This window comes from Cupressus sempervirens, chromosome 10 (genome assembly GCF_028749045.1).
Source record: "Cupressus sempervirens isolate cs-2001-9-10 chromosome 10, ASM2874904v1, whole genome shotgun sequence".
Taxonomy (NCBI): Eukaryota; Viridiplantae; Streptophyta; class Pinopsida; order Cupressales; family Cupressaceae; genus Cupressus; species Cupressus sempervirens.
In genome coordinates, this window is record NC_143127.1 from 563,071,418 (window position 1) to 563,098,948 (window position 27,531).

General features: G+C 36.9%; 1 protein-coding gene and 1 pseudogene across 6 annotated transcripts in view; one reads left to right on the forward strand and one right to left on the reverse strand.

Moving 5' to 3' along the window:
- Positions 1-25,683, reverse strand: part of ITPK4 (inositol 1,3,4-trisphosphate 5/6-kinase 4) — a 230,026-nt gene extending 204,343 nt beyond the window's left edge. For 5 of the 6 annotated variants that reach the window (XM_089803926.1, XM_089803925.1, XM_089803924.1 and 2 more), the window contains exon 1: positions 25,314-25,594. In XM_089803926.1, the coding sequence (XP_089660052.1) occupies positions 25,314-25,448 (135 nt within the window). In that variant the 5' untranslated portion in view covers positions 25,449-25,594. Of the gene's footprint in view, positions 1-25,313 lie in introns of all 6 variants that reach the window. The other variant, XM_089803927.1, reaches the window with a different exon arrangement.
- Positions 25,684-26,069: 386 nt separating this feature from the next.
- Positions 26,070-27,317, forward strand: LOC149535132 (putative 12-oxophytodienoate reductase 11 pseudogene; annotated as a pseudogene).
- Positions 27,318-27,531: the final 214 nt, after the last annotated feature.

Consider the following 27,531-nt stretch of genomic DNA (forward strand, 5'->3'; position numbering starts at 1 on the left):
ATTATAATCACTTGATTTATCATTTTTACAATTAAATCTTTTATTACATTTAATATTAATGCGTTCAAACTTGGATTTACCAACAGGTTAATATTAAGCATAATAAAGGGAATTAGAATTTTTATTTTTATTAATATTAATGAAGGAAAATAGTTCTATTTTTATTAATATTAATGTGTTTATCACGTATAAAATTGATAAATATATTAGTATTAATAAAAATAGAAGAACTTAATAGTTTATTAAAACTTTGTTAGTTTTGTATGTATGAAATTATAATTGATATTAATGTGTTTATTTCATACATATAAAACTAACATAGAGTCTTCTTAAAAAAAAAAACGCATGCCTATAGAGTTTTTTGGCATGGACCCGAAATTTTATAGAATATGGCAAAGGGCAAAGTTGAAATACGTCCAAGGTAAAAGTTGAGTTATTTGTTTCATTTTGCTCATTCACGCATTGGAAGAAAGGGCTGAGGGTTTTCAAACCCTAGCCGACTGCATCTTCTTGCTGTTGTGATGGCTAGACGTTTCATACTAGGCATGAATATTGAGTATTTTTGCTGGACGCCATGTCTACTCCATCTTTGACTGCGGGTTTTTTGGCTTCATTCGCCATATGCTAGATGTGAGTTTCCTTCCTTCTTCCCTCCTGGGCGTTACCATCTTGCTGTTGGGCATGGTTTTTGGCTTTTTTGGACGCCACCTTTTTGTTGTAGATCTGGGCGTAAGTTTTGTATCTGCTATGTGTTGATGGACGCCATTTCACGCTTGTTGGACGGCTTCATGAGCTTGCAAATTTTCCTCTATGTGTGTATGTTAGCCGTAAGCTTCATATAGCCTCTTATCATATATTGTTTTCATGAATATAAAAATACTGAAAAAATAACATAGAACATTCATAAATATAATGATGGCTTATCTCTTTGGTCTTTCTTCATACTAGCTGAAAGTACTTCTCCATGCGAATTTTATACTGTGCTTTGGAAGGTATATCTACAATTTTTATGAGTTCCTCATGGTCATATTTCAATTGGGTATTTCTCTATACTGCTGTTGCTGTATCTGCATTTTTGTGCACAAATTCCTTGTCAAAGCTTTCAGATTTATTTAAGAGAAGTGTCTCGGCTATAATACAGCTTCAGAATAGCTGCAACGTGGATCTATGCATAGTGTAACCTCCAGTTCATCTGTTTAATGCCAGTTGCTAGGACATTGTAATCATTATTAATTTGTGACATTTTCTTCCTCTCACTGGACGTTACCATCTTGTTGTTGGGCACGATTTTTCTCTTACATTTGCTGTAGCTTGAAAATTAAGATCTGGAACCGTGACTGGAAACTTGTGATGTCCCCAGCTCTTAAGATCTTCTTCTAATGATGGTCCTAACTATTTTTCAGGTTGTCTCTACTTATGTAAGCAGTCATAAATCTCCGCAAACTTGCTGATATCTGAGATTTTGCATCATCTGTCTGTCCTTGTATCACCTTCTGAAGACATTTGACGCTGATACACCTTTTCTTTTCGCTGAAACCTAGTCTTGTTTGCAAAAATGTTGTTGTTCTAAAGACATTCTCTTATGCAATGATTTCTTACCAATATTGATGCCTTCACTTAAAATATTGTTCAAAACTTCTTAAAATAAACATTTGCTATTCGCATCTCATTCCCAAGAGATCCTGAACCAGTTATGTATTCCATAAAACCTTTGTTCCTGTACCAGCAAGATGATGCTTAATCTGGTCAATTTTCTGTAGTAGATTTCCTTTTCTTTTGATTTGGCACTGATAGGTAATCCTGCTCGACCTTATGATTGATTGTACCTGTACTTTATTGATACATGCTGAAATATGCTTGCGATTCCTTTGACTTCAGACTTTGAAACTATACATATCCTCCATGATTTGACCGGAAGGTCCCATATTTGAATTCATGTATGCCCCCTCGACGGTCTCCTCTCGTCCTTTTGGTCTTCGCCCCTCCTTGATTTGACCAGAAAGTTTCGTGCTTACTTATGCACGTCCTTTCTATGATCTCCTCAATGTCTTCAATCAGCTACGTTGGTTTAACCGGAAGGTCCCATACTTGTAATGTATGTATGCCCCCTCGACAGCCTCCCCAATATCTTCTGTCTTTGCCCGAACAATCTCAGCCAAAAGGCTTCATGTATGTAACTTACGCATGATCCTTCTATAGCCTCTAATCTTCATACCTGTATCTGCACATGGAACAAACTCATTAATAAAAAACATGTTTTATTTTCTTCAGATTTTCTTGCCTTCTTCTCTTTTAGCATAGTTATCTGGATAACCATGTTGTATAAACAGCAGAGTATAGATGATAGGAAAGTTTTCCATTGCTCAGTTCGTATGAACTGATCCATTTCTTTATTCTTTTTTTTTGCAAGTTTTACTCCCAGATGGAGATGCGAGATCAGCCCTCCAGCGTTCAATGCAACAACCCTCCATTCAGGCAATGGATGCCTTTCCTTTCTATCTTTTTTTAGTACTTTTCTGTTTGTACAATGTGTTTAATTCAGATATTTATGTTAGGGGCTAAGAGCACTAGTAATATCTGAATGCATTGTATTCAAGTACTGTGTAAATATGAACACTTTGTAAAAATATTTTTTTTGAATACTTGAGTAAAAAGTATTATTTTTTGGTACTTGTATCCTGAAAAAGTGATCAATTCTCATTCTTATGCTTCCTGTACTTTGTTTGCTGCATTCTTTTCGTTCTGCACTATATACTCTCAATAGCTAAACACATTTAGTCAACAATTAAAACATAATCAGTTTAGTGTAAAACATAACAATTTAAAAGGTATGTTAAATTGGTAACATTTTTGGCGACCTCTCAGGGTTGTTTACTTGCTAAACAGTAATAGACCAGTTGTCTTGTCAATCCATGGGTATAGAGTCATCTTCAGCACTTAGAAAACTGAACCTTCTCAAAACTTAAAAAACTGAAACTCTGAAAACTGAAACTCACTTGCTGAAAACTGAAACACACTTGCTGAAATAAACACGCCTTACTGAATTGAAAACTGAAAACTGAACTTTTTCAAACGGATCTGTTAGCTGCCATAGGATCTTGTAGCTATTCGTTTTGATAACCAGGATAGAATTGTATCATAGTAAAGGGGAAAATGTGTTTCTTTTATGATCCCTTTTCTGCGATAATAATTGTATTGTGGTTGTGAAGATTGATAGTTGCTGGCTGTTATGACACCTCTCAGATTTGACTAAAAATTTATTGAAAAAACTACCATAAAACTTGAACTATTCACTTGAATGTGTACCTTGCGTCCTAACAGCAATGTGGTGCGTTATTCATGATTGTACTAGGGCGGTATGCCGGCTGTCTTGGAGTGACCATTCCTCCTTTTTCAGTATTTCTATGTTATACACAGCGGTATATCACTCTAGTATAATGGTGGATAACACATCTTCTTGCTGTTATGGGGTAAGGTATTTATTCAAGCCAACCAATAATCAAAACCAGAATTTATGATTGCTGTTTTTCTAAAAAATATTCTGAAGAGTCCTATACCAACAATGTGTTTGAGTGCTTTTCTGATTTCTTTACGGCTGAACGGCTAGGAATTACATCATGTTATCATGAGCCTGTCATGAACTTATGAGACATGTATGATTCAGAGCATTGGAATTCATTCCATGCTTTGTATGATGTGTATCTCATGTGCTGATGGCAGATTGATAATAATGTGGTGTAGTTTCCAGCTTTATTACTAACAACTAACATGCTGAAATTTGAATTTAAACGTGCTGGAACAGCACTTATTGAAATCTGAAATTAAATCATGCCTCTACTCTAACTACGCCAAAGCACTTATTATAATCTGAAAAAATACCTCAAAAACATCGCTTGAGGTGAATCCCATTAACCGGGATTTTCAACTCTTCTCCTTCAAGTGTAGACAAATGGAAAGCATTATTTTGTGTGGTTCCGGTTATGATGTAGGGACCAGCCCACATGGCATCGAATTTTGAATGCTTTCCAGGCTTGCTTTTCAATTCATCCCATTTTAATACTAAGTCTCCCAGCTGGAAATCTTTTGAAGATGCCTTTTTGTCAAATGTCTTCTTCATCTGAGCTTGATGATTCTCAATGGTTCGTAAAGCATATTTTCTTTTCTCTTCTAGTTCATTGGGTTGGGCCAGCCTTACCATCATTGGTTCTTCATCAATCATATCTAACTGATGCATAAAATCTAATGCTGGAAACTCAACTGAAACTAGTAATCTAGCTTCTTTACCGTAAACCAGCATGTAAGGAGACATACCAGTTGATCTTTTGGAAGTTATCCGATCAGCCCACAGTGCTGATTTCAACTTCTCGTGCCAAGAACGCTGATTCCCTTCTAATGTTCTCTTTATGATGCGAATCAGATTCTTGTTGGTGGATTCAGCTTGCCCATTACCCTGTGGGTAATAATTTGATGAAGTATTCAGATACACGCCATTCTTAACAGCCCATTCAACAATCTTATTTCCTGTAAAAGCAAGTGCGTTATCTGAAATAATTGAATCTGGTACACCAAATCTGCAAATTAAATCCTCGTAAAAATTTAAAACAGCAATCTCATTTGCATCTTTAAAGGCCACTGCTTCAGTCCATTTTGTAAAATAATTTGTGGCTGTCAATACCCATTTATGACCTGCACTTGAAGGTGGGTTAATGACGCCAATGAAGTCTAGACCCCATTTCATGAATGGCTGGTTCACCTGAATAGGTTTTAAAGGCATTGTTGATAACTTCTCTTTACCTGCAAAAATTGCACATTGTTTGCATCTTCTTACCCAAAGATGTGCGTCTTTGAATACGCTTGGCCAATAGTAACCTGCCTTCATCACCTTAAGAGCTGTGGCTCTTGGTGAGAAGTGACCTCCAGCTGGTCCTTCATGAAATTGATGCAAAATGTGCTCAATCTGATCTGGTTTTATAAATCTCAGCAATACACCTTGCAGATCTCTCTTAAATAAAATACCATTCATCAAGCAATAAGGAATGGCTTGCAACCTGTAATACCTCCGTTTGGCTCTATCTAAACCTTCAGGACAGCGTCCAGTTTGTAAGAAATTGATCATATCATCTATCCAATCATTCTGATCACTTAGAACAGCAAGTTGTTCTTCATACGAACTAGGATAGCATTTGAACCTTCGTTTAACTCATCCTTTCTTGTTTCAGCAAGCTGTTCACATAGCCCTTTACCTCTCACCAGCTTGGTGACCTTGATTTCAATATCATATTCCATTGCTTTGGTAATCCAGCCAGCCCTCTTGGTATTCAGGTCTTTATTCAGCAAGAAATCTTTAACTGAAGGGTGTGCAACCATTAGCTGTATTTTATTATTTGAAAGCATATGTCTAAATTTTTTTAGACTTCTTATGACAGCAAAGACGTGCTTCTCTACAAATGAGTAATGCAATTCATAATCTTTCAGTCCTTGGCTAAAAAAGGCTAATGGTTGTTCAAAGCCTTCATCGTTCTGTTGTACTAACATGGCAGTGATGCTATCATTACTCCTGTAAGCATATAGAATGAAATCCTTTGAAAAATCGGGATTTAACAATGTGGGAGCTGAAGCCAATGCTTCCTTAATCTGTTCGAAACTTCGCTTACCTTCTTTAGTCCAGCTGAAAACCATGCCTTTTCTAAGCATAGCTGTTAATGGAATCAATAATTCAGCAATATTTGGAATGAATCTTCTCACAAAACTGATCTTACCTAAGAAACTTTGCAGTCCCTTTTTATGAGCTGGCAGCGGTAAGTCTAAGATAGCACTTATCCGTTCTGGTTCAATGGTGACACCTTCCTTGGAAACAATAAATCCTAACAGTTTGCCTTCATGAACTGAAAAAACACTCTTTTTGGGATTCAATGAAATACCGTATTCCCTACATCTTTCAAATATTATCCTTAGATGCTGAAAGTGATCTGCTGCATTTTTAGAGAAAACAGTAATGTCATCAAGGTAAACAAGAACAAACCTGTACATCAAATTTAAAAAGGCTTTATCCATGGCTTTTTGAAATGTTGCACCAACGTTTGACAAACCAAATGGCATCTTCTGATACGCCATCGTTCCCCATTTGGTGGTAAACGCTCTCTTATACCTATCCTCTTCCTTGACAAGGATTTGATTATATCTTGAAAAACCGTCCAGCAATGAGAATCTCTCGGAACCTGAAACAACCTGCAAGATTTGCTCCATTGAGGGTAAAGGATGCCTATCCTTCAATGAAGCTCAGTTCAAGTTATGAAAATCAACACATAACCTGATTTCACCATTTTTCTTTCTTACTGGAACCAAATTTGAAACCCAAGAAGTATGCTTGATTGGAAAAATAATCTTGCTTTCTATTAACTTATTCAGCTCTTTAATCATAAGGGGTTCCAACTTGGGATTAATTGGCCTTTGTTTTTACCTGATTGGTTTTGCCCCTGGGGCTAAATCAATGGTATGCTGGCATATGTCGGGATTGAACCCTTTTAAATCTGCATAACTCCAAGCAATGACATCCTGAAATTCATTGGTTAGATTGACAAAAAATTGTTTTTCTTCAGGGGTGCATACCTTTCCTAGCTTCAATTTTTTACCTTCAACAACTTCAATTTCTTCATAGTGTTCCTCTTTAATTTGCAAACTGGATTTGTCTTTTCTCAGCTGATCATCAGTATTGAAAATGGACTCTAAGGTAACCAATCCTTTTGGCAGCTTATTGGTTCTTAGTTGAATAACCTGGTCCTCATATTGGTCCTGCAGCTTCTGCTGGTTTGACTGAGCAAATTCTGCCTCTTCTCTTATAAAATTTACTAGATGCTGATCTGAATCAAATACTTGCCAGCTTTCAGCGTTGTTAGGTACAACAGGTCTAACAACCACTTTTACATGATTGTTTCCTTTATTCTTGCTGATTTCAGTAGGAATATCATATTGCGCACCAATTGCAGCTAGTCTGTCAGCATGTTTATTCTGATTTCTAGGAACAGATTGCAAATTAAAAGCTTCAAAACCTTCAATTAAATCTCAAACAACATGTTTATAACTTTTCAACAATTCATTTTTAGTGGCATGAACGCCCCTAACTTGATTAACAATCAGTTCAGAATCACCATAAACTCATAAACAGCTGATACCTCTTTTTATAGCCCATTTTAATCCATTTACCAACGCTTCATATTCAACAACATTGTTGGTACAGCTGAAAGTAAACCTGAAAGATGCATAATACCTTTCATTGGCTGGTGAAATCAGCATGCACCCTCCTCCAGCACCTATTTTGCTGCGTGAACCATCAAAAAATAATTTCCATACCTCATTACCCTGCTGTCCTACATTTACATCTGCATTTTTTATGATATTTGGCAGAAAATCAGTAGATTCATGAATGATGTAATTTCCCAAACTTGGTTCTTCAACTTGTGATTTTGAAATTTCAGCATCTTCAGCAGCCCATTCATCTAACAATACATCAGGAATATTATCTATGGGCGTTTTATACTCATAAACAGCATTAATTTCCTCTTGATCGAATAAAACAGCTACAGTATTACTTTCAGCAGCGACAACATTATGTTCAAGGCAATCTTTAGCAATAGGTTCAGATGGAATTGTTACCTTAGTACCGTACCTAGTGCGGAAAAGCATATGAGACCAATCAGCAGATACATAACCTCCTATTTTGGCTATAAAATCACACGATAGACATGGAAAAATAGGGAGGTAAGTCAATGATGTATATGTCCATGGGAACCGAAAAACTAGGACAAGCATGCAAGGTCAGATCCATATTCCTTATAACTTCAATTGTCTCAATGGTTGTTTCGTCCAGCTGCACTACCCCCTTTTCAATTGGTTCATATTCAAGGCCTAGCTGGTCTACGATCTTTTTTGGCATAACTGAGCTAGTGGCGCCTGAATCTATCATGCAATTATGGACAAGGTATTTGCCTATTATGACTATCACGTAAAGGAGTGGTGGCTTGACTATTTTGGCTGTGGTTGTGAATTATTATCGTTTGCAGCTATCAAGACTGTTGGGGTTTGCTGTGCCAAAGCACTATCAGATAGGGTGAGTGAATGTAATGCTTCCTATAACATGTCCTTTTGACTTGGGAGTGCTAAAACATCCCACATAGAGACAGGAACATGAGTTTTCTTCAAGTGCTCCACAATATTGAAATTTTGGGTATTAACCTTTGACTGATTCTTTGGTACAGCAGGCTCTTTCTGTTGTTGTGATGGCTGTAAGCTCGCCTTTTGTGCTTGAGTTTGCTGTCCTTTTGGTACATACTGCATTTTTTGTGCACTTGATGGTCCTGGCTCAGTGTTACCAGAATTGGCCTGCTGCTGTCTTGTTTTATCAACTTGCTGTTGTAAATTATTTGCAACTTGGTCTGTTGACCTTGTTCCCGCTGATACAGGCTTCCAAGACTGATTTTGATCAAAATTTGCTGCTATAACAGCCTCATCTTTAGTAAAATTCATCAAAGTAGCATTAGAATTACCTTGTTGTACTTGCTATTGCACTTGTTCAGGATGGACCTCTCCTTGGTTTGTAATCTGTTGCTCTTTCAAAAGGTCTCGCTTTCTTGCCTCAAGTGCATATCCACAATCCAACCAATAATGACCAGCGTTGCAAGTATTGCACCATTCTTCGTCATGTGCATAGTTGTTTTGAGGAACAACTACCAATTCCTTTGAATTGCTAGGAGTCGCATAATGGTATGGCTGATTGGCCCTTTGGCCATAATTCCTTTGTTGTCCTTGAGGTTGTCTTTGCTGGTTTGAACCTGAAGCTTGGTTATATTGCCTACTTTCCTGATAAGATGGTTGATTAGGCTTATTATATTGACCTTGTTGTCTCTTTAAATTTGTTATCTCATTTCCATAAGTCTACAATGTTTTCATCATACTGTCACTTTTCTCAATTAAGCCCTAATTTTGCTCCTGTAGCTGTCTAATAGGAGCTGTAGCAGCATGTTCTTCTGCTGCAACCTGCACATTGAATGCTGGTAATGCTGGCATTGGCGGAATTACAGCCAATGGTGGTATAACAGTTGGTACAATCTGCTGTATTTCCGCAGAATAAGGCATTGGAGGCCTAGGAGGTAGTTTACCAACTTGTATTAAGCTGTTTTCAGCCCTTACAGCGACATCAAATGCATCAGGCAAAGTACGCCCTCTAATAGATTGTATCATAACTGAAATATCGCTGTTAAAAGCCTTTAAATAAAATAAATATGCATAATCATTAGAAGGCTTAACAGTTGCTGGAATTCTATCCCAAGTTCGCTAAAAACGAAAATTAAAATCAGAAATATGCTCATTAGGATGCCTCTTAATGGTAGTCAACTGTTCAACCAAAGAAAGATTATCAGACTTATCTTCGAATTTGCTGATTAACAAGCTTCCCAATGCGTCCCATCTATCAATTGAATTTACTGCAAGACTTCTAAACCAAATTAATGCTTTACCTCTGAAAGACGCAGCTAATAACTTCAAGGCCACATCTTCATGCTGAATTTGGTGTAATCCGCAAAGGGTAGCAATATCCTTAATATGTTCCACAGATGAAACATGATTTTCACCAGTAAAATATGGTACACTTTTTAATGCTGCTGGTGGAATATCATGATGGACAGCAATCTGCAAGGGGCTGCCCGCATTGAAAGCTACAAATGGCAAATTTCGGGCCATTTGATGAATAGATGGTACTTGTTGTTGTGCCGAAAATGGTAATGAAGGTCGGAAAGGTTGACTTACCTTCCGCTGATATGTTTTCAGTTTTGTAACAGCAGCTGTAGCACCACTTGTAGATGCTGAAAATACAAATTGGTCCCTTGATAATGGCTCAAAAATGGGCCCTTCAGATTCAGAATGATCTCGAACACTTAAGTCTTCAGGAAAACCAATATCTTCAATAACTATCGCAAATTTTTCAGAATTTGTTAGCTGTTCTTCAATTATAGGATATTCAAACGCTAAAAAATCTGATCCAGATGGTGAAACTGATCTTCCCCTTGAAAATGTTGGTGTTCTTCTTCCTCTTGTTGTCCTTCTGGGAGCTCTTCTCATTAAAAAATCACCAAACTGCAACTGAATCTGCGATAAACCTTAAACATAGAGTCGCCAAGTGTTAATAAAATACCTTCAAAAGGCTGAAATATTGCTGTTCACACCAAAACAGCAGTAAAATCTTGAAAATCAGAGAACTGTGAAGCAGTTCGTGGTCCCACCGGGCGTGCCAGAAAACTGTTGTCAATCAGGATTTGCGCCTTTAGCGAGATGTAAAATCAAGCTATCCTGTGAAACAGCGAAAACTCTCTCGAGTGGTGGGTTATCCCAAAACGAGAGAAGAATCTCCAGAAGCTAGGTCGGTTCTTAAGTTGTGATCACCTAATCCTAAATTGTACTCGAGATAAGGGTAAGAAATGAAAGAATGAATGATTAAAACTAATCTAAGTGAGGTGATACACCAATGGTTATGAATGTAATTCTGATTACTTCAGCACAAACTACGAAAAAGACAATTGGTTCACAATATCAGACAATCACGTAATCACAAAAAGTGTTTCTATGTAAGGATTGGGATCTCTTGCTTTGAAAGGGATACCTAAGTTTCACCAACTTTCTGCAAGAAAACAATAATCACAAACATAGAACTGCAATTATATGTATCATGATTCAAATCTGCAACTAGGAATATAGCTATAATGAAGGCGAACACAACATTAAAGCAAGGAATTCACAAAATTGCACAAGAATCTATGATAAGGAACCGCTGTATCTCTATAATCAATGTTGGATAAATAATCTCTATCACAAGTGCCCTTACAATCAATTCAAAATCTGCAATCTGCAAACAATCTGAAGCCGAAAGAAGGTCCCCTTTAATGAGGATGAAGTACAATATATAGAAGAATAGCCTTAACTCGGATTCCAAAGTCATGTCTAGGAAAAATCACCCAAAAATGATGAAAACAATGAAAGAGCCTCTGAAAACTGCACTCAACCATCTGCATAACTGCTGGATAACTCGGAACTGCCTTTAACTCTCCAAAATCATGCACAAAAACTCCAACTCGGATGTACTAAGAGAACCATAAAAATAGCATGTGAAACTACTCTAAATTATGCAATATATGCATAAAATAAGCCCTCCACATGAACTTGATGCGTAACTGATCTTAACTGCCCCATAAGCTGCTTAAAATATCATCATATAACTCATAAACCAGTATAAGGAACTGGAACTGAACCTTCTCAAAAGTAACCCCTGTTAACTGAATGTCCCCTTGTTCCAAAATAGTTTTTTCAATTTTATCTCCTTGATTTCAGGCATTAAAACTCATATAATTCCCTTTTAAATAATAAAATCAATGATTTTATAATTATAATCACTTGATTTATCATTTTTACAATTAAATCTTTTATTACATTTAATATTAATGCGTTCAAACTTGGATTTACCAACACGTTAATATTAAGTATAATAAAGGGAATTAGTATTTTTATTTTTATTAATATTAATGAAGGAAAATAGTTCTTCTATTTTTATTAATATTAATGTGTTTATCACGTATAAAATTGATAAATATATTAGTATTAATAAAAATAGAAGAACTTAATAGTTTATTAAAACTTTGTTAGTTTTGTATGTATGAAATTATAATTGATATTAATGTGTTTATTTCATACATATAAAACTAACATAGAGTCTTCTTAAAAAAAAAAAGCATGCCTATAGAGTTTTTTGGCATGGACCCGAAATTTTATAGAATATGGCAAAGGGCAAAGTTGAAATACGTCCAAGGTAAAAGTTGAGTTATTTGTTTCATTTTGCTCATTCACGCATTGGAAGAAAGGGCTGAGGGTTTTCAAACCCTAGCCGACTGCATATTCTTGCTGTTGTGATGGCTAGACGTTTCATTCTGGACATGAATATTGAGTATTTTTGTTGGACGCCATGTCTGCTCCATCTTTGACTGCGGGTTTTTTGGCTTCATTCGCCATATGCTAGATGTGAGTTTCCTTCCTTCTTCCCTCCCGGGCGTTACCATCTTGCTGTTGGGCACGATTTTTGGCTTTTTTGGACGCCGCCTTTTTGTTGTAGATCTAGGCGTAAGTTTTGTATCTGCTATGTGTTGATGGACACCATTTCATGCTTGCTGGACAGCTTCATGAGCTTGCAGATTTTCCTCTATGGCTCTATGTTAGCCGTAAGCTTCATATAGCCTCTTATCATATATTGTTTTCATGAATATAAAAATACTGAAAAAATAACATAGAACATTCATAAATATAATGATGGCTTATCTCTTTGGTCTTTCTTCATACTAGCTGAAAGTATTTCTCCATGCGAATTTTATACTGTGCTTTGGAAGGTATATCTACAATTTTTATGAGTTCCTCATGGTCATATTTCAGTTGGGTATTTCTCTATACTGTTGTTGTTGTATCTGCATTTTTGTGCACAAATTCCTGGTCAAAGCTTTCAGATTTATTTAAGAGAAGTGTCTCGGCTATAATATAGCTTCAGAATAGCTGCAACGTGGATCTATGCATAGTGTAACCTCCAGTTCATCTGTTTAATGCCCGTTGCTAGGACATTGTAATCATTATTAATTTGTGACATTTTCTTCCTCTCACTGGACGTTACCATCTTGTTGTTGGGCACGATTTTTCTCTTACATTTGTTGTAGCTTGAAAATTAAGATCTAGAACCGTGACTGGATACTTGTGATGTCCCCAACTCTTAAGATCTTCTAATAATGATGGTCCTAACTATTTTTCAGGTTGTCTCTGCTTATGTAAGCAGTCATAAATCTCCGCAAACTTGTTGATATCTGAGATTTTGCATCATCTGTCTGTCCTTGTATCACCTTCTGAAGACATTTGATGCTGATACACCTTTTCTTTTCGCTGAAACCTAGTCTTGTTTGCAAAAATGTTGTTGTTCTAAAGACATTCTCTTATGCAATGATTTCTTACCAATATTGATGCCTTCACTTAAAATATTGTTCAAAACTTCTTAAAATAAACATTTGCTATTCGCATCTCATTCCCAAGAGATCCTGAACCAGTTATGTATTCCATAAAACCTTTGTTCCTGTACCAGCAAGATAATGCTTAATCTGGTCAATTTTTTGTAGTAGATTTCCTTTCCTTTTGATTTGGCACTGATAGGTAATCCTGCTCGACCTTATGACTAATTGTACCTGTACTTTATTGATACATACTGAAATATGCTTGCGATTCCTTTGACTTCAGACTTTGAAACTATACATATCCTCCATGATTTGGCCGGAAGGTCCCATACTTGAATTCATGTATGCCCCCTCGACGGTCTCCTCTCGTCCTTTTGGTCTTTGCCCCTCCTTGATTTGACCAGAAAGTTTCGTGCTTACTTATGCACGTCCTTTCTATGATCTCCTCAATGTCTTCAATCAGCTACGTTGGTTTAACCGGAAGGTCCCATACTTGTAATGTATGTATGCCCCCTCGACAGCCTCCCCAATATCTTCTGTCTTTGCCCGAACAATCTCAGCCAAAAGGCTTCATGCATGTAACTTACGCATGATCCTTCTATAACCTCTAATCTTCATACCTGTATCTACACATGGAACAAACTCATTAATAAAAAACATGTTTTATTTTCTTCAGATTTTCTTGCCTTCTCTTTTAGCATAGTTATTTGGATAACCATGTTGTATAAACAGCAGAGTATAGATGATAGGAAAGTTTTCCATTGCTCAGTTCGTATGAACTGATCCATTTCTTTATTTATTTTTTTTGCAGGTTTTACTCCCAGATGGAGATGCAGGATCAGCCCTCCAGCGTTCAATGCAACAACCCTCCATTCAGGCAATGGATGCCTTTCCTTTCTATCTTTTTTCAGTACTTTTCTGTTTGTACAATGTGTTTAATTCAGATATTTATGCTAGGGGCTGAGAGCACTAGTAATATCTTAATGCATTGTATTCAAGTATTGTGTAAATATGAACACTTTGTAAAAATATTTTTTTGAATACTTGAGTAAAAAGTATTTTTTTTGGTACTTGTATCCTGAAAAAGTGATCAATTCTCATTCTTATGCTTCCTGTACTTTGTTTGCTGCATTCTTTTCGTTCTGCACTATATACTCTCAGTAGCTAAACACATTTAGTCAACAGTTAAAACATAATCAGTTTAGCATAAAACATAACAATTTAAAAGGTATGTTAAATTGGTAACAGGTATATTTAGATGATAATATTATATATATATATATATATAGAATATTATCATCTATTTATTTTTCTTTTAAGAATAATATTTTTATGAATTTTAGTTAATCAAAATTGTATTATTTATTTAATAATATTTTCTTATTTGATTATTATTAAAATTCTATTTGAAATGGGGACATCACAAGAGATGATTAATGATTTCTTGTGCAAGCAATTGTCTCAGGTTTCCTCCACTTGTACATTCTATATGAACGCGTACATATACATTATTGCTGACCTTGGATGATTTTTGACCTCTCAACCATGAGAGATAGGTCACTTGTGCCTGTATGCGAGAATTATAATCAGTGGCCTCTAAGAACCAGTCACGTGTAGTACAAGAAGGTATAGGATGCATTCTTTGGGCATTACATGTCCTTGTTCAATAAAGAGCTTCCCTAGAAGCGAGTTTCAGATGAGGCATTGAACAAGCTAAATGAGTATGGTTGTTTTTCCTATAGTTCTCCAACTTCACATACCTAAGAGTTGGATATTTCCAAGGCGAACGATATACCTTGCCACAATATCCTACTGATACAATCATTCTAATGGAGTTAGCAAGGCAACTCATGAAGGTGCAAGCATACTAGTCTACATTACATAGGTCAGGAGTTGGAATTTCTTCACGAAATCTAGTCAAGTTGGGGGTACTCCTTGGACATAGTTCCAAAGGAAAAGAATATAGAGTTTGAGCTTCAGCGAATCACTCAGAAGAAGTTCATGGCAAGCAGTTGTTTTGATTGGAGGGGCCTAAACAAGAAAATGAGCAAACAGTCTAGACACATGTATCGCCTCAAATATCATTGGATTGGTTTGCGCACAAAGGTGGACATTCAAAAGCTAAACCACTGTAGATTAATCATCAAGAAAATAGTTGACTTTAACCTTGTAGAGATTCTTGATGGGGTTGAAGATGATGGAGATGTTGTAGATCCAGATTATATGAAGCATCATGTGGAGAGTTTACCTATTTTGTCACCTTCATGGTCACTAAAGGAAAGTATGTCCATCTTGGAATAATTTCAGCCTATCCTCGCAAATACAAACATCTAATTGTAAAGGAGATGTCTCAAGTGCATTAAAACCAGACTAGGTAAAGGCTTTGATCCTTCAGAACCAATTGGATTGTGGTCTAGATCAGAGGCAAGGGAAAAGATAGTACTTTAACATCCTTGAGCCCCATCAATTTCGAAACTCGCTATCAAAGGGAGAAAGGCCACAGGCAAGCTTTTGAAATCAAGGTTATAGAGCCTGAAAAGATTCACCTTAGGTCCGGTGATGATAAGATGCATGAAGAGACTATTCCTAAAAACTTGTTCCCGAGGTGCCTCATTTCGTAGATACATCAGTCATGACAACACTCCCAAATGTCACACTGGCATCGGATGAGTCTCCTGACTCTCTGCTAGATATAAACGTGGATTCTTTCTCCAAGATGTATGTTCCTCTAATGCACCCGGTTAAGATTACACCTACTCTAACTATATCCTCAGTTGCTCCTGCATTTACATTGGAGGACTGATATGACAGTTTTGAGAATGTGCTTGATACATATTCTACTTTCTCCTCCATGTCTATTCCACCCTTGACATAACTAGATACTCTACTGCTCAATTTGAGCAATTCATGGCTGAAGTTACACGCAACAATCCGACATGGGTGGCATTTCAAATAGAAACTCCTCCTATTGTAACTATGGTTGCATAGGTCGAAATAGTGACCACATTAGCAATAACATCAGCAGATAGTTCATCTTCTTTCTCCTTACCACTATGGTTAAGCTCTATAACACAGAAGAGAAAGAAGGAAGAAATTCCACCTAAGGATTTTGATTTCAAAGAAGTCAATAGACCTAAGGCCCTAAAGAACAAAATGGAAAAGATAATTTTCAAGGTCCTTGTTGATAATGATGAGGTCAATATGCTGAGGTAGTGAAGCACCTAGTCGATAAACCCATTAAGGAGGTCCAATCCACAGACTACAAGTTCACTAGGGTTGAACTTGGTAAGCAGACACAACCAGGTTATCAGCAAGATACGCATGATGTAGTCACTTTACTCACATAGAAAAATGATAAGATGCAGGAGAATAAGAATCAATTGATATAAAAAATGCACGTCTTCTTGAGACCATTGAAAAAATGAACAACTCTTCTTAGAGAGTTGATCTTATTTCTACATCTTTTCCTGAGCAGATGGAGCGAAAGGCTAAGGTTATTGATGATTGGTGCAGCCGCATAGAATCACAAGGTCCACAAGTGATTCGGAGTGATAACTAAGTTAAATGACCTCCTTACATCATTCAACCAACATGACAAAAGTTGATCTAGATTTCTAAGCCAATGGGAGATCATCTCTTCTACAGAAATGTAATATGACAATTTGCATTTAATGGTCAATAGGGAACAAGTTTTGCAGGGGCTAGTAGCAGAAATTAAGGCAATAATGGATCGTTGTAATAATCAAGAACACATGATCAATGAGCACTTTCAAGAACTGACATGCAAGGTAATTGCTAAAAATGGCGAGCTGATCAAGGATGAAGATGTTTTGACAAAGTTCACAAAAGTTAATCTTCTACAGCTTGAGGTAGATAATTTTAACTTCAGCGTGATTGATACGTTGACAAGCTATAAAACTTTATTGAGTTGTCTACAAGGCAAATTGACAGAATAAAATAATGTTATCTCTGAAGGTATGAGCACAGTGTGAATAGTAATTGTCATTGCACTACATACAAGTGAACCGGATCCAGCAGTTGCACGTGAGTCTCTATAGAAGTTCAAGAATTTCATTGACACTCTTTGAAGGCACTTCTTTTCTCATGCTTTGATAGGATAGATGTAGTTTTATTGACAAATTGTATGTAGAGCATAAACACTTTGTAAATACAAGAAAACATGTACATGTATAGTTGCTTCATGTAATCAAGTTGCAAGTGCTCTAGGCCTTGCAACATTGAATAAGTCAAAGTTAATTTGTTTGTTATTGAATAAGTCAAGGTGGTTGAGGATTTTCTCTTTTCTCTCCTCGTTTTCCTATATAAAGGATAGAGCTCATTGCAAATATCCGTCTTTTGTTTTGGGCAAAAATATTGTGCTAAGGTCTCTTGTGTCTTGAAAATTGCGTTCATGGTGCATATTTTCTAATTGAATAGAAGATACAAGAGTTCTCAAACTTTGTGTTGTGGATCTTGCGGTTAATTGGCGTATTCGTATGTTGCACCAATTGATCTTTCTTTATTTAAGCTTATAGTTATCTTGCTTAAATCACTTGAGCTTTCAGTTAGTTTCTCAAAGACTATGAGCTTCAAGAAAAGAAATTGCTATAGTTAAATAGTGGCTACAAATTAGTAAGCATTAAAGGCTTTGTGCTTTAATTTAAAGTATTATGTTTAGAAGTTTAAAGATAATTGGTAAGAAAAACTACATCTTGCCAATTGTTCTACATAAATCATAAAGTTGAACTGATCGTAGGAAACTTTGGGTTCTTGTTGTCATTTCACCAAAATATTATAGTTGATTATTGTCTTAGGAGTTGTTCTTACATAAACCACTGAGCCACCAATATTATCATAGCAATAGGTGAGTTTTGTAGAGCTTAAAGTTCTAATTGTTCGTGAACCATTCCTAAAAAAAGAGGAATTTATTGAAATCATCGCCCCTTTTGTAATTTCAGTTAAGATCGTATCGAGGACACTACGATAAGCAGGGAGCCTCCCCTATTACTGAACGAGAGAAAACTCATGACACTTGCCTAAAATCCTAGTTTTGCAACTTGTTGTTCTTGTGACTTACAAAAAAATTAGCTAACAATAGCATTGTACTCCTATACTCGTGTTGGTGTCTAGGATAGTAAGCTTATGAAACCAAGTAGTTAATCGTGACAATTAGCTCTTTCATTTCTAGTAATCAAAATATTTGTCTACTCACATAGTTTAATTAATTAAGTTTCTTCACTACATATTTCATTTCATTTTAGTCATAGATTTCATTAAGTTGTCATGATCATCTTAGCTCACCAAAGTGCTAATAGAAGTCAAGTGGCGCAAGGAGCAATTGGCTACTTGGGATTCCATGAATCTCGAGGGTGACAAATTCCCTTCTCCACATTTTTATGAACCTAACATGAACTAGGGTCTTCTACATCATTCCTCTTTTTTGGGTGATAGGTCATTTGTTGATATTGTGACAATGACTCCCATACTACCACCTAATCGGGGGACATTTAACATGAACATATTGTTTACCCCTCTTGATGTCCCTTATAAAAGATAACCTTCTCCTTTGTATATCCCAACGTGGGTTAACAAAACCAATGTTAGAGGCATAATGGTTTACCTTGTGTGTACTATGGATTTATCATAGAGGAGGTACTCTTTGTGTACAGTATAATGAATGCTATGCTACCATTAAAACTCATGATGGGCTATCACTTCGACCTTTGGGTTCAATTGCCTTGAGGGTCTAAGTGGAACCAAAGGCTATTTTTATAACTTCCATTGCCACTCTAGGTCAAACCTATTTCGGATCAAGCTAGGTGTCCCCTAGCTAGTCTTCATGGGAGCAGTTTCCTAAGTGGTGCATAAATGCCTTAAGTTCCCCTTGAGGGTACTGTGCCCCCCTCATCCCAAGGGGCCTTCTTACTGAATCAATTTTGGCCCACTCTGGTAGGATACCAACATCCCCAGCAGAATGTATGATTCTTTGCATATAATTAGTATAGAGCCAAGGAAATGTTTTTCAAATTTGTAACACCTATCTCTCATCTTGTGTTCATCCATTCCTTTCAATCCTCCCTTGTGGTTCAGCATGCTTTGTCATCTATTCCCTCTTTGTTGGGTGCACATTGCAAGCGTGTATCTTAGGGAAAGCCTCCATGTCCACTAGAACTTTGCAAACTCCAGTGGTGTCTTTTGTTCCTACGGCTACACCAAGCATGGACAAAGGAAAGGCACTCATGGTGCCCAAGTCCAAGGTTCACCCTTTCAGATCTACATCATGTTGGACATTCCTCTCCTACCTTTTACGATAAGGATAAGATATCACCATGGGTTTCTTTGTCTCCTCTTGCACCTATCCCTCTACCTTTGAGGGGGCCCTTTGATCCTTTTGTCATCTACAAGGCACAAAGGGGAAGAGCGCCCATGATTGAACCCACAATTGCCCCATCAATACACCTCCTATTTCATCGATAAGGCGTTCTTCCCTGATGGTCATGGCATTGATGGTTGCTTTGTCAGAGAAAGATATCCCTGAGCCTCCACAAACCTCTATCCTAGTTCGAACCTATGTCGAAACTAGCTTGCACATATGTGTAAGCATCGCCAACATGCTAGGGCCTTGAAATATAAGATCAATGCAAAGGTGTAGACCAATTCCTCATTTCCAATGTTTGTTCCTTTTGCTTCAGCTCCTGTAACATCGATCCCTCATCCAACCAAATCCTTTGTTTTGCTTCCTATTGCTCTAGGGGTGATTATTGGGCCTCACATCAAGTAGGTCCAAGTTTTCATTTCCCTTTCTTATGAACCTCCACTAATCAGCTCTTTGCCAAATCTCCCACAACTCCATAAACCCATAAATATGTTGCATACACAAGTAATGTAAATTGTGGTTATGTCTACTCAACCTACACCATCTCCTAATCGTCATTTCATCTTTCCCAAGGTTCTTGGGCTGGCTACAATGGATTAGAAGGAGATTCTAAAGACACTTTCAACATGGACCTGTGCCTAAGTTTCACTGTCGCAAGTCCACTCTGGCAGACCCTTATTCAATTTTTACGCTTGCAGTGGAGCAAGTTCTGATTTCTCCCAAATTCGTCACTGCCCCTTTTGCAAAGGTTGGTGGTGTGTCTTCTTCATCTTTGCCTCAACTTGAGTTGCCTACATCCCAGAAGGTATGTATGTTTGGCCTGCCTATGGAGATTTTGGTGTTGAAAATGAACTTCACACAATCCCTCACACTCGCCACAATTGAGCCACTGGATGAAAAAATTAAAGCGGCTTCATCCTTGGCCCTAGCGATTGGTTAGGCTGCTAGGGATGTCATAGGAGTTGTTCCATTATAGCCTCAACCTCCCTTCTCATATGATGAAGATTGGGAAGACTGTGATATGTTGGTAGACAATCTGTGAGGTAGTACCCACTTTTACATTTGTAGATTAGAGCATACTTGTTTATATTCCTTCAAACTTGTCTTTATATGTTGTACCCTCTACAAGACCCTTGCACTCTATTAGTACTTGGAAATAGAATGTGATGTCATAAACTTCTATTTGTCATCATGTTCTTCTATTTGTTGTCTATTATATTTTGACATTTGGGGACAATGCAAAATGGTAGGGGCATTTAGGCTATCCTTTCATGTTGGCCCAAACTTTTATTATTCTTTTTTTTTTTTTTGATCATGTACTCTTCCCCAAATCCGAACATGTTGGCCCTAATGAAATACTCATAAGATATCATATATCAAAAATCTTTTTACTCTTTTGGGTTTTGTCACTAAAAAATTGGATCTCACTGTTTCTACTTGCTTGTCTTGATGTTGTGGATATCATGTGCCACCTGTTGTGGGGCGACATTCCATGAAATATCTTGTATGTTGACATGCCACAATACCTTTGTTTCTCCTTATAATGTCTCATCTTTCCCTCTAAGCAACACAATCCATTCTAAGAGGGACTTTTTATATCTTATTATTATCTTGTTGTCTCAATATCGTAGTTTTTTCTAAAAATTTAGATTTGTTAATCTATTTGTTTTCCTCACTGGGGACCAATAAACTTGTCTATCAGATCTTTTTCTCTATCTTATAGAAATCTAGTTTTTCTACTCATATCAGCATATCTTTGGCCCTATCAAGCAACTATCAAGCATTAGTACCCATACCGACATTTTCAAATTTCTCGCCCTATTATACGACTATCTAACCTTTGTTATTTCTACAAATGTAATATTTCTCGCCCTATTATATGACTATCTAACCTTTGTCATTTGTACAAATGTGATCAAAGTCGCCCTATCATATGACCATCTAGCCTTTTCTACTCATATTGGAGCAATCTAAAGTCATTCTATCATATGACTATCTAGCATTTTCTACTCATATTGGCACTCAAAATCACCCTCTTGTATGACTATCTAGCATAATACAACTTGCAACCCATATTGGCATGCTATCAGTGATCACTATCTTATTATTATCTTTCTCTTTCATCTAGCATATTTATCTATAACTTGCTTGTTGGATGTGATCTCACAACACTTAAGGCTTTCCCCCAAAGGCAACCTCATGGAGACAAAAGACCCTTAGGTGGGCTTTCTCTACTTCAGCTCACATTTTTTATATGATATGCTCACTAGATTGGGCGCAAACTGTAATGTTCTAAAATTGCACCCAGTATAATTTACCATTATATGATGCTCATACCTTAGCTGAAAAAAAAAAATCCCATATAAGCTTCCATGTCCTGCAATTTGCTTTGTCCTTTTCCCATCCAGATTCTGGCTACATGGTCTGATTAGCTCAAAATGTGTGCACACCACAAAGACGTCCATGCGGCACACACTTGACCCACAAATCTGCAGACGTGCAGTGAGCCATTGAGACATTACAAATGTCACCCCTACAATGTAACGCCTCTTAGACTAATGTCGAGAATTGTTGAAATAGCTTAAAAGTTCATCCTGGAGCCCGTTTTGATCTACTTCCACACAATTTGGACTTCTATACACTCTCAAGCTTCTTGGACACTTTCATGGATCTCAAACAACTTCTCCATACTTTCTTGAGCACACTCTTGCATCTTGGACAGCTTCTTCGCAACATTTTAGTCATCACACCATTGGAGCTTCGTCACCTCGTGTTCACTCCATTAAGCTCTGGATTTGTAGCCTTTGAAGGGGAGTTTCTTGGTTCATTCCATTTCATTTTGTTAAGCATATTGTATTCTCTTAATTCATAGTGAAGCAAATGATGTGGTAGACAAGCTAATGAACATGGTAGCATACAAGACAAGGACATTATTTTGTGACACATTGAGTAGGTGGAAATATTTTTGGCTGGATTTGTAATCATGAAAAATCATGTGACAATAAACAATTATATGATGGGAAGATAAGCTGGAGAAAAAGTGTTGAAATTGCATTAAAGACTGATGCAAGGATAACAAGCAATGACAGTATTCATATACCCCTCTAACGATGGTAAACTAGTCTCTCACAATTGAATTGTTAAGCTTGAAGTCTAAGGATAGTGAGGAAGAAGACAGTGACAAGAATGGAAATTCTAAAACCCATTAGCCATGTTTTACAGAGATAAAAGAGTAAAGAAAATATATAATGTAGAACGGATATTAAATGGCAACGGAACTGCTGCTAAAATTTTGAGCCAAAATAGCATGAAAGCAACGAATAGATAAATAAAAAACAGTAACACCAGAGATACCCTAGAAAAACCATCCTGCTCGAGGGAAAGACCCAACCACACAATAAGTACTCCCTTATTTAGATAATAACAGTCTCAGTACATAGCTCACAAACTCTTGAGCTTCTACACAAAAGAATCAATATAACTCCCCTTACAAAATAATAAGCTTGCAACTATACACCAAGTGAATGCTGCAAACAGAGGTAATAATAATGAACAAAACTTCCCTTAAACTCCCATAAATGAATGCTTGACAGTTAATACTAAACATGGACAAGCTGATCAACAACACAAAAGTTTCAAAACACTTCTGCAGCCACACTGCACAAAGACAACAGTCTCCCAGACTCTTCGTATCAACAAGAAGCCTAATCATTTGTTCTACAAACAACAATTTCTGATGTCACGTGAAAAACAAGACCACTATGATCAAAATCGCATCACTCAAGAATGAATAGACATAATTATATCCGACTCCCAGAAAGAAGCAAAGGAATTCAAGTTGCTGAGAAAATTGACACTACTCCCAGTTATGTCAGTTACAAGATGGCGACTCTTTGTATCTTCACCGTCTCAACATTTACGATCATGTTGCACTCCCTTCATAAAATAAACGCTACACATGCTAAATTCTATCAATACACAACACCACCCAGAGAGATCAATATGGCAGGAGCCAAAGAGTCATCGCAAGAGGCATCAATAACACCCCTCAGCAGATACAAACATCTCAATGCATACCAATAGACATGTGGCCTAATTTACTTATCAAATTTTTAATATGGATCAGTAAAAGCCAGTGAAGGAAGAAGATGTTCACCACATCATCATTTTTGGCAAGCATGACAAACTCCATGAAGCTTAAAGCCCAATGACCCTTCATAATTAATGTTACCAGCAATGAAAGAGCCATTACACTTTTAATATAAGAAGTCTCAAGAACAATGATAGGAAATTTAACTATCACAGGTAATAATGGTTCTCCTGCAGCTATAAAACATTAACAACTGCATGCAGAAATATTGGAAAGAACGTAGCAATGTAAATAGGCCCTCCTGTGCAGTATCCACAAAGCTATTTATAACAGCTGTATATTTACAGGGATAGCTCCCTTAAGAGATGTTCATCCATTCAAAAAACATCAGACATTGATCAGGGGCATGCTAGGATTAGAGGCTTAAGTATCAAAATAGTTTATTTCAAGGAAACTTAAGTGCATGGCATAGTCCATTCAGTTCCATGTTTCTGTGCTATTCTACACCTTAAAGTCACTAACTAAATCATTAAATTCACAATAAAGTACCTTAGGATCACAGTACAGTAGAAGGCTATACCTGAATCAAAATCATCATCATATTTGACACTAACGCGTTCTTCCACCTAAATTCAGATTTTATTTTACCTTCAAGGAATAAGAGATGTGAAATAGGAAAAGTCTACTATGATGGTACATTTTGTTTCATGCCATAGTTATCAACCGGATAGCTTAAGGAGATATTTATTGAAAGTTTGCATTACGGCGATCATATTCTCAAATGATTGCCAGATGGTGAAATCGCAAACATCAAAAAGGTCCTTTGCTAATGACCATGTGCAGAGATAGCCGAGTACTCTGTTTATGTAACCATATCTCGTACTAGCCGTCTTAGGACTTATTACTTGAATATTGAAGGAATGATTTTAATAACATCCGCAGGGCCAAAGTAGCCTATGGCACCAACTAGAAAAACGTGCACACCCCCAAGACTCAAGAACATTAAGCCTTTTGGAGCTGCTTCTTTAAGACTGCTCTTTGACAATGAATGTTGATCACTAAATTGGCTATCCTATCTAGCTGTGTTTCCCCAAAAAGAGTTACCAAAATTGCCTATTTCTAGAATATCCCCATAGCTGGAGGGGATGTCATTGTATGCTGGGCATTCCGTGAGAAAATGCCACTCAACCTCCACCACTCGCATGTTGCAAAATAAACATATTATTTCCTCCCAGTCTTCCTTCGGTATCTTCCATCTACCTGTTTCGCATCTCAAATGATGAGTGTTCGTCCTAAGTTTCACATCTACTTGTTTAGCTCTGGTGATAAACTTTTTCTTCGCAGCAAATAGGCAGTTTCCAAGGAGGATTCCTCGTCCACCGGTTCTGAAATAATTTTGGTCTAGCCCTCTTCAACATTTCTCCACGGAATCAGAACAAAGAGCGAACCAGTCCAATGAACTTCACCTTTCCAATCAAAAACAAAAACAATCATCCAAAATATAGATTTTTCGGTTACCTTTATAAACTTCTATCTGAAGGATAGATTTATGGGCGAGCTATAATAATGCCTGTGTTCAAAATTTTCTTGTACTTCTAGTAGCATAACATTCATGGGTTTTGAAGTAAAGGGATCAGAGGATTTGGGTGACTCCATCCTCCATGTTAGCAGCAAATGCATGTCCAAATGAACAGCATTGTGAGGATGAAGATAAAACTACAGAGCAACCTTTCAATAATCGAAATGCAGAAAATTTGAATAACAAAAATTTAGCACAGGGAAAAACCAACATTAATTATGCATTAGAGGGACTGGTAATTACAACGTGAAGTTGGGAGTACTGAAGCCTAAGAAGCAAATTCTCTGCGCCTGGAAGCAAATGTAATCTCCCTTCCTCGCCATCACTACCCGAGAACAGAAAGGATTGATCCAATAAAACTCCCTTTACAGGCCCCATTACTGATTTCCCCTGTGCACCAGTTGCACGAAATTAAGCGAAATCTTCCCAAGACAAAATTAGGCCCACCGACATGTGTTCATTACTCTTTTCCGCGAACAATCGTTTTAGCTTATGATGTTCTTACACGGACTACTATGAATACAGATTTTCGAGACGCTAAAATTAACGGTCTTATAATACACCACAGAGAGCAGATTTTTGCAGTTTTCGTCTCGTTGATAAATATGTTTCTGATGTTTGTTGAGTTACAATGTTTAAGTTGACGAATCATTTTGTTCCTTGAATAAATTGTTACTGGTTTTGCCATTAATTTCTACTTGTTTTCTCAAACTTTTGAGTCAATTTTAGGTTGTCATATCACACATAGAATCTCCTTGGTTACGCCGAGAGGCGTTCTATACAATGGCAGCACAAATGTCCAGCACGAGAATATGCCAAGATCTCTGTCAATAAAAAAGAATTGGGAGCAGTTACAAACTTCCAAATTAAATATTAAAAAAAAATTCTCGAAATAATAGCTGGCCGAAATAATAGGAAGCCAAATAGAGGCCGAAATAATAGGCCCGAAAAAGTAGGGCCCGAAAAAGTAGGACCCGAAAAAGTAGGGCCCGAAAAAATAGGGGCGAAATAATTTCAATATGATTTTTTTTTTTGTTAAATATAATTTTGCATGCACATTCATGCTTTTTTTTTGCGGGGAGTGGGGGAATTTGAAACAAATTCGTGGAATGTGAAGAGACGTCTGTTGGGGGATATGAGGAGCCTCTCAGAAGTTATAAAACCAAGGCTCCTCATTTCATTTTCATTTTATGTTTTTGCAGGAAGGAAGAGGTGGAGGTTATTGGAGGATTAGATTGGAGTTTTTGAATAGGAGTAAATTGAAGTTTTGGAGTAACATTTTTGCAGGTGAGATTTCTATTTTTTATTTACATTTTCATTTAGATTTAGATGTAGATGTAAATTGAAATTCAAAATTAGTTATAATATTCTACTTTGATTTAGATTTCAATTTTAATTAATTTCAATTTGGTTGGCTCTCCTCCACAACAAACAGTGTATTGTGTATTTAATGGGTGCATTGGAATGCAGATTATCAGCCTAATGGCCAATCTCCAGTTTCCTCCACAAGCAAACCAATCTCTGGAAAGATCCCTCTTCCGAACCGAAAGGATGTGGCAGATTTCTTTCCTCCCCGGCCTCTGAAAACAGAGGAAATTCCCAATATAGTTGCTGATTTTCGAAATGCTGCCAGGAATGCAATAGATGCAGGTATGTTTTTTTATTCTGATCTATCTTGGTTTGAAGAAGAGAATGTTCCTTTTGTTGACATAATTAGTCCTTTTACGAACAGGGTTTGATGGTGTTGAGATCCATGGGGCGCATGGGTACCTTGTGGACCAGTTCATGAAGGATAGCGTGAATGATCGAACAGATGGCTATGGCGAAACATTGAAGAATCATTGCAGATTTGCACTTGAAGTTGTGGAAGCAGTGGTGGAGGAAATCGGAGCAGAGCATGTGGGAATTCGGCTTTCTCCATTTTCGGATCATGCAGAAGCGTATGACTCAAATCCAGAGGCACTGGGACTTCACATGGCAGAGGCTCTGAATAAATATAAGATATTGTACGCTCATTTCTTTGAGCCCAAGATTGATAATTCGCAGACGACAATAGCGAGTGAAAAGAGCCTGATTCTCATAAGAACAGCATTCAAGGGAACATTTTTGGCTACAGGGGGTTATGATCGGGATGATGGTAACGAAGCTATTTCCAGTGGCAAGGCAGATTTGATTGCTTATGGCCGACTATTCTTGCTAACTGATATTTCTATTGTATATTCTCATGCCAAGCACGGGAAGTTTTAATCTATATAGTTTATTTTGTGCGTTTAGTGCACAAAATAAAGAATGCATATGCAATCAATTTTTTTATCAATCTTTATGATAGCTTTTTTTTTTAAATAGAAATTATTCTTTTATGTATGTAGAAAAAAATTAGAAAGATTTTATGTATGTAAAAAATTAAAAGAATTCTATATACATCTAGATTTTTTGAAAAGAATTCTATTTACATCTAGAT